Source organism: Empidonax traillii, unplaced genomic scaffold (assembly GCF_003031625.1).
Source record: "Empidonax traillii isolate 1590-97213 ecotype Southwest subspecies unplaced genomic scaffold, ASM303162v1 scaffold495:size1017845, whole genome shotgun sequence".
Taxonomy (NCBI): Eukaryota; Metazoa; Chordata; class Aves; order Passeriformes; family Tyrannidae; genus Empidonax; species Empidonax traillii.
The window spans coordinates 680,224-688,586 of NW_020955688.1; the positions used below are offsets into that span (position 1 = coordinate 680,224).

Here is an 8,363-nt window from a genome sequence, read left to right on the forward strand (position 1 = left end):
CAGGAGAACCTTATGGTGGGAGACCAAGCTGTGCCACAGGTGGCTCCGTGAGGATCTCCTTTGGGTACATTCCCGACATCAGTGTTGCTTCCAGTCACACTGGAACTGAGGCCCCTTTCAATCTAATTGCAGTATGGTTCCGGTGACCACCATAATCAGCAACTTGGAGCTCTTTTGGAAGTTAGAGGAAGTTGTTTCTGCCCTTGAAAAATGCAGCCTTTTGTTATTTATATCCATACAGAAAATAGCCATAAAAAGTAAGTCTACAAGGGATGTTTTGATTCCTTCCCAGGGCCCAGAGCAGAGTGAGGATTTCTTACCCAGGCTGCTGGAGCTACTGGTTAGTGATGGCAGGGACCAACCCAAAGCATGGGCTGCTGCAAAGCACAGATACAAGGGCAAAGTTTAATGAGACTGACAACCACAGCCAATCTTCAGAAACTATTTAGTTGGAACTAATTTTGCTAGATTGCATAAGCACTTCTTTCTCAGGAAAATTCTTTCCTTGTATCCTCCTAGTCCTCGCTTTTATTGTAAGCCTGTAGGAACTTGATACTTCTAAAATTCCTGCCCTTCTCTCAGCATATCTACGCTACATGGGCCCAACTAGCAGGTACATGTGTGTCTGGCTGCCAAAGGACTTTCCAATTTGGGTTTAAGTGGGCTGGAGCAGCTAGGGAGGTGCAGACACTCTGATTTTGGAGGGGTTTGGGGGGAAGCTCAAAGGTCCTTTGACCACTTCAGCTCTGACTTGGTGCTTTCAAAGAATCACAGAATGGTTTGTTTTGGGAGCAACCTTACAAAACATCTCATTCCACGCCCTTCCATAGGTAGGGACGCCTTCCACTAGACCAGGTTACTCAGATCCTCATCCAGCCTGGTCTTGAACACTTCCAGGGATGGGGCAGCTACAACTTCTCTGGGCAACCTGTGCCAGTGTCTCACCAGACATTTTGTTTGCAGGGGTCCTTGGGAGGTGGCAAAACTCTTGTCCCTGCTGGAGCACTGCTGACCCCTGTCACCAACCAAACATGTATAGAGCATGAGAGCCCACAAGACATGAACCCATGGTTGCTCAGAGGAAAGGAGAAGGCAGGAGAAGAAAAGGAGCAGTTGAGAGCCACCAGCAGCTGACATAGGTTGTCAGCTCCAGCGCTGAGCTCCCACATGGGGCCAATGGATATAAGTGAGCTGCAGGGCCACGTCTTTCCCCAGGCCATGTTATTTCCAGCACACAAGGCTGAGCATGCAGAGTAACTCTGCAATGTTCTCCAAGGTCCCTGTAGACCAAGGGTCACTTTGGGAAGGTCTCTAGACCTGCCTGATAGAGGCTTACTCCAAGTAGCTTCAGAGCTGGTGAGAGCAGGGCTGCTCCATCCATGCAGCTACACCATGGATCCATGTTACAACCATACAAGCTCTCAAGAAAGGATGGACTTTCCCCTGCAGCTGCTGGTTGGGTCCTGCCTCGTCATCCTCATTGTGATCACTCTCTGTGGTAACATCATAGTCTGCCTGGCCGTCACCCTTGACCGCCGGCTCCGCAGCTTGACAAACTGCATCATCGTCTCCTTGGCCATCACTGACCTGCTGCTGGCTCTCCTGGTGCTGCCCTTCTCTGCCTTCTATGAGCTCGCCAAAGAGTGGCCCTTTGGCAGCACTTTGTGCAACATCTACAGCAGCCTGGATGTCATGCTGTGCACGGCTTCCATCCTCAACCTCTTCTTGATCAGCCTGGACCGCTACATCGCTGTCACCACCCCACTCCGCTACAGCCAGCTGGTCACTGCTCCCCGGGTGGCTGTGGGTTTGGTTGTTATTTGGACTGTTTCACTGATGGTCTCCTTCCTACCCATCCACCTGGGCTGGAACACCAATGGGACAGCAGTCCAAAACACGGTCCCCATCTGCAACAAGGAGTGCACGCTGGAGGTGAACCCTGTGTATGGGTTAGTGGACGCCTTGCTCACCTTCTACATCCCTTTGGTCATCATGTGCGTCACCTACTACCGGATACTCAAGATAGCGAGGGAGCAAGCCAAGAGGATAAACCACACATGGTGCAACACCCCCACGTCACCCATGGTGAAAGAGCACAAAGCCACTGTGACGCTGGCAGTGGTGTTGGGAGCGTTCATCGTGTGCTGGTTCCCCTATTTCACCGTGTTCACGTACCGGGGGATGTGGGGGGACAGCAAGGTGAAAGGCACACCCATGTCCATTGTCCTCTGGCTGGGCTATGCCAACTCAGCCCTGAACCCCATCCTCTACGGGACACTCAACAGGGATTTCCGAGTGGCGTATCAGCACTTGCTGCGCTGCTGGAGGACGGGGGGTCCCAGGAGCTCCCGCCTGCCTCCCCTCCAGAAGGCCCAATCCAGGGGCAGGCAGGGCCAGGGCAGGCAGGAGGGCAAAACCCTGAAAATGGAGATGAGGAATGAGAAGGGGATCCTGCTGACCGATGGAGCCCGCAAGAGGTAAGAGCCTTCCTACCCGTGGGGCTTTGATGGTAGGTCTGTCCCCAGAGAGGAAGGCAGAGGTGGGGACCCCACACTGTCCATGAACTTTTAAGCAACAAGGTGATGCCCCATCAGGACATCCTTGCCCAGGCAACTCCTGATCTTTGCAGCCAAATAGAAACTCATCACCTCGCGCAGGGGCTGAGCTTGTGTCCCTCCACTCTGGTAGCACAGGTCTAGCTACTCCAGCTTCCCACATGGCTGGCCTCCCCTGCAATTGCCACTGTTCACAGGGAGCACAAAACATTTCCTGGCTTTGCTGGGTAATGGGAACAGTTTTGCATCTGCACAGGGTGTAGCCATTAGCTGAGGCTGCTCCCAAAAAACAGCCAGGTCCCAGTAGCAAAAAGCAAAGTCCAGGCACACAGCAGAGCTGCAGGGGCTCAGGAAAGGTGATCGCCCATCACAGAGGGGAAAACAGGAATTAGTCCTGGGGCACAGAGTCACAGCAGATGTGGCCCAGCAGAGAGTCCCTGCAGGAGCCAAGGTCTGGGTCCCCAGCTCCCTGCAGAGCAGCTCGGCTGTTTCCCTTTCCAGCCAAGCCACGCACTGTCAGCATTTTGGCCATCAGTTTGCATCAGGAGTGAATTCAGCCAACAGCAAGTTCCATTTCCATCTCTGGAAAAGGAGCAAGAGTAGCCAAAATTAGGTTGGCAAATGTTTTTAGAAATACTAATAATACCCATGTAAAGTTAGAGCCAAAAATTCCCTCAGCATCGTCCCAAGCATGTCATGAGGGTCAGCCCCACTGAGGGGTATGGGTGCAGTGAGGAAGCAGGAGGGGTGCAAGTCTCTGTGCCAGGCTGTGGCACCAGTCCTCTCTCTGGGCACCCACATCCCTGCAAGGCTGTGCCACCCCCGCACCCCCTCACTCCAAGGTGTTCACTCAGACAAGCACAAGAACAGAGATGCTTGCTGTCAAACTGCTGCTCCTGAGACTAATCTAACCTCTAAGCAGTGCCTGATAAGCAGCCCAGAAACTTTCCATCCATAGATAAGGAGTCCTTTGATTCGCTGTTCCCAGCGTGCCAGCAAAGAAGCCGCACTCGTGCTGTCTCCTGCAGCACGTGCCCTTGATCCTGCCCCAGAAACACGGTCTCAAGCCACCAAAAGGAGAACACAGGGAGGTGAACCAAAGTTCAGAGCCATCCAAAAAGCTCAGCCAGCATCGTGCATCCCCTGGGGTTCCAACATGACTTTACCCAAAGGACAGGAGCAGCAGAGGAGATACAGAGGGGTGGATGAATGTGAAGAAATGCAAGAATGCAGCTCCTAGGGCTGCCTTTTCAGTTTCCAAGGAATTAGTCCAAAGGTATAGCATTTGGTAGATGTAGTTATAGGCTGTATATAAAAACATATGGAAAATGTGTCTGACGTGGTGGAGATGTTTCTGCAAACACAGAGAGACAAAGAGAGCTGTCTTGTTTACTCACACAAAAGTGCAGCCCCTGGGCAAACCAGGAGCTCACTGCTGGGGCTCTGCAGCTGAACCAGGAGAGCTGGCGATGGGAAACAGGCTGCCGGGACATCCCTACTCAGCCAAGAGAGAGGATAAGTTAAATGTCAATGACTTCTCAAAATGCTGCCTACCACAAGGGGAGGATAATGAGATGGAGGGAGATAAAAGGGGAAGAAAAATGGGTTTCTGTTCCACAGACAGAGGTCAAGGTCACTGACTTGCTGGCTTTCCCCCTTCTAGCTTTTCCGGGTAGAAAAGATTCTTCCCCTGGTTTCCCAGAGGGAAGGCTTAAGCACGGGAATGTTTCTTGACCTTTCTAAATCCAGAGAGCTCCCTCCCATCCTACACAGCACCACCACTGTGGTTTCCGCTCGCAATCAGATAAGAGTTGCTCAAGCACCAAATGATCAGTTATTGCTTTTACTTTCTCTCCTTCTCTTCTTAGCCCTCTCACCTGCACACCAATGATCACATGTGACCCCCTCTAACCCTTTTTTCCATAGTCACATATATAAACATCTGCTGTTGGCAGATGACCTGGTTCAAATAATACCACACAAGACAGGTGGGCACAAGATTTACCTATTCACCACAAGACTGGCAGCCAATTTCACCCCAAGCACAAACTGAGTTGGTTCCTCTCCCTCTTCTCCCCTGTGTAGTCTTCCCAGTCATGTTAACATAAAAAGACCAACATGAATCATTCTATGAGCTCATAACCCCCCAAATAAGAAGGCCCAGAGCTCAGAAGAGCTCTGCTCAGAGTAGCTCCATGGGGTCATTCAAGGGAAAGCACAACCAGTAGAATTTTGAACCGTTGCCCTTAATAACAATGTTCTTTTCAGTTATGAAGCATAGAGAAAAGACCAACAAACAAGAGTGGGAATACTAAAGAATTGCAGCGAGTCTCAGGGGTGTCAAGAGAAGGGCAGGGAATGAAAAGCCGCAGGAGCCTTTAAAGGACTGGAGGCATTTCCATGGCTGAGGACCAGCTAGGGTGGAGAGGGCAGGGCCAAGCAGAGATGCAAGGGAACACAGCTGCCTCCGTCTCCCCACTGGGCACCAGGGGAAGGCATTTCATTTCACACAAAACCAGTTTAAAAAAAAATCACTGATGGACCTCAGAGAGCTGCTTCAGTGCAGTGGGACAGAGCTCAGAAGAGATCTGGTGCTCAGCATGCTCATGGCTGTAGGCTGTGAGACCAGTCCCTGCAGTCCAGAGAGATTAAAATCCTGAGAGAAGGAGTGTTCAGCACTATCAGGGATATATTGGGCAGAAAACACATCAGCTGTGCTCAGGGCAGCCTGAGGCAGGACCATGGCCACAATATATGGTCAGAGAAGACAGTTTCCATAGGAAAGAGTCACTGTCCCAGTCAGTGTCCCTGCCATAGCTGCTGGCTTCAGGGGGCAGACACCAGGCAGGCACTACTTGGTGCTTCACAGACCAAAACCACTCACAGATTGGTCTCTTCCTTTTCTGTGTATTTCTATCTTCATGTGCAATGTAACCCTTTCCAGCACCAGAGCTCTCCCATGAGTCTCAGTCAGCCTGCTGCCCTAGGACCCACATCTCCCAGCCTTCAACTCCTGGCTGCCCTCTTCCAAAATCCTGTGTGTGAGGTCAAAGGACAACACAGCTTTCCTCAGCGAGAAACTCAACAGCAGAGGCAAAGGCTGCAGGGTGAGTATGGGGCTGGGGTCGTGGGGTGCAAGCGAGGGAGAGGCAGCTCTCCCTGCTGTGGCATCCACTGCGTTTTCCCTGGTCCAGCCATCCCATCCTGATACCTGGTGCAGAGGGTGATACCATCAAAGATTCATCCTCATTCCTTTATCCAGCACCGTTTTCTCTCCAAACCCAGCCCCAAGCCCAGGGGACGTGCACAGAGCTGGCTATCTCTCGGCTGCCCCGGAGGTTTGGGCTTAGAGAACCACCCTGCAGTGCTCTGGAAGATGCTGCATCCTGCCTGTCCCTCATACACTGCAGAGGCAGCTGCATTCAGACCATACATTTCTAGCACACCTCATTTTCATGCAAGCCTGCATCCACATAAATTGTGAGCAGCTTTGGCGGAGATGCTGGCAGGGCTCCCAGGGTGAAGAGCTGATGCTGCACCAGGCATTGCTGCTCTCTCCCAGTGGTGCTGGGCTGGAGGCCACGGCTGCCATGCAAAGGGGATCCCTCCCAGCTCCAGAGAGCCACTTTGTGCAGGGCTTCTCAGGGAGAGCCAGGCAAGGTCACCCTGACCTCCACATGCTCTCCCTCGAAAGCTGCATGCTGATAACCTGGGCTCTCTGTATTGACTGTGCCTTGTGGGGAAATGCAGTCACCTACATGCTGGAAGTTGGGTACACTTTGTCCCTGCTGCACACTGAGCACTTCTAACCTTAGGCAAGGTCACAGCAATGGCAGGAGCTGGTGCTGTCTGTCCACACGTGCAGCTGGGAGGGAGCTGGAGCACAGGGCCCTCCTGCCCTGGGGCACTTCTTAGAGGTACTCCCTGTGAATCACCCTGGAAATGCCATTGCCCATCAGCAGAAGGAGAACCAAAGGCTTGGAGGCTGCAGATGCTGCTCTCTGGGGTGGCATCACTGCTGCCCTGCAGGAAGGAGCAGAGTGAACCTCCGAGCCTGGAAACCACAAAGCACACAGTAACGCTCCCCAGGGCAGGCACAGCACTCACCCCCTGGCAGTGCAGACACAAGGCAATCATCTCTGCTGCTGTCATTGCCCAGCAGCAGGGGCAGAGAGGACACCAATTCCTGCTCTTCTGCTTCATGCTTTTCCTCACTGTGACATGCATATGTTCTGAAACACATGTAGTTTCCGTAATGTAAAAGCAAAATACCAGCCACCTCTTGAGAGACTGCTGATCTAATCAGCAGAATGAAGCAAAGGTCTGAGGATGAGGTTTGCAGGAGATCTGAGGTCCTGGTGTAGCCACAGATTTCCTCTCTGTGGCATGGGAGTGGCTGCAGGAAATGTCATCTCATGCTGGACACCCACCCAAAGAGTCCCTGACCCACGTGCAGTAGCAGAGAGAGGGGCCATGGGAGAAGGAGCGCCCAGGAACAGAGCACTGCCAACCCCAGGATACCAACTTTTACCAAGCTATGTGAAGAAGCAACAACCCACTGCTGCTGGTTGGCCCAAGGGACAGGAAGAACAGGTAGAGAAAGCCACAAAGCAAAACGATATTACTCAGAGGGGTGTCAGATGACAGGCCTTGAGGTGATGCAAGTCTGCTCGGCTCTGCCCAAATGTCAGCACTCGGCATTTAGTCGTGCTCTGCCGAGAGCATCCTCACAGCATCACATCACAGTCCCTCCCAGGCACAGTGGGTGCTTAATACAGCATCCCTTATAGTGGGGAGCAGGAAAGGAGGGAGGAAAAAGAGCCATCTGCATCCTGCAAAGCCACTGATCACTCTTTCTCTTCCCCTGCAGGATCCCTACTCTGGCACGTGGCATTTGCTCCATCCTCAAAACTGCTGGAGAGGCCTCTGCCCACCCAGGTTTCTTCCCAGGAGGGTGGTGTATTCGAAGAGCCCTTGGAGAAGATGCAGAAGAGCCTCTCCCCTGCTCTTTCAGGGCAGTAACACTTCCAGAATCAAGTCTCACACCAGCAGGCAGAGGTGCCTGAGGAGCTGGGTTGGGAGCCAGTGTGTGCCCCTGGCAGGGCTGGGATAGGGATGCCCTCCCCAGGCCCACAGCAGTGAGTGGATTAGGCTGGAAGGGCACAGGGTGGGGAGGAAAAGGGGCTGCAGTTGAGGTCTTGGTGCCAGACAGACCAGTGTAGGATGGAGAAGGGCAACACAGGCATTACCTTCGCTGGTACCCCGTCCAAGGGATGTATCTACCCCTCAGAGGGGGCAGGGGTCCTGGTAGGTGAAGGGTGATATGGCAGGAGGGCTCAGCATGGCAGATGTGTTGGATGTCACAAGTGCTGGATGTCCATGCTCAGGACATCCCAGTCCCTCAGCGTCAGTGCTGGAGCAAAACTGCCTCCCATGCTGGGGAGGTTCTGGCATCCCTGGTGCTTTCCCTGATTCACACCCCCTGTCCCAGCCCCACTGCAAGTGGGAGAGGGGCCCTGGAGCCTGCTGGGCCATGGGGAGACACTAATCAGTCAGGGTTTGCCCCAGCCTTTGCCCTCTCCAGCAGCTCAACACTAGGACTGCCAAAAGAGGATGTGTCTGCTCTGAGCCTGTGTAGAAATCATCAGTAATATAAAAATCTGTTTAAGACAGAAGGAAAATGAGATGCTTGATTTTTTGGGGCATGCTTTGTCCTGAGAAATGTCTCCCTCTCCCCCAGTACCTGCTGACCCATCCCTCTGCTAGGACACAGTCTGGACACACATAGCACAAGTCCCCAGGATACAA

The 8,363-nt window shown here is 52.8% G+C and overlaps 1 protein-coding gene across 1 annotated transcript; it reads left to right on the forward strand.

Moving 5' to 3' along the window:
- Positions 1-971: 971 nt before the first annotated feature.
- On the forward strand, positions 972-8,062 carry HRH2 (histamine receptor H2). Its single transcript, XM_027896367.1, has 3 exons — positions 972-2,477; positions 5,500-5,662; positions 7,426-8,062. The coding sequence occupies exons 1-2, from the start codon at positions 1,393-1,395 to the stop codon at positions 5,516-5,518; spliced, it is 1,104 nt and encodes a 367-aa protein (XP_027752168.1). The 5' UTR covers positions 972-1,392; the 3' UTR covers positions 5,519-5,662; positions 7,426-8,062.
- Positions 8,063-8,363: the final 301 nt, after the last annotated feature.

Bases quoted from the DNA above. Each gene is read 5' to 3' on its own strand.
- HRH2 (XM_027896367.1), top strand. From the start codon at position 1,393: ATGGATCCATGTTACAACCATACAAGCTCTCAAGAAAGGATGGACTTT.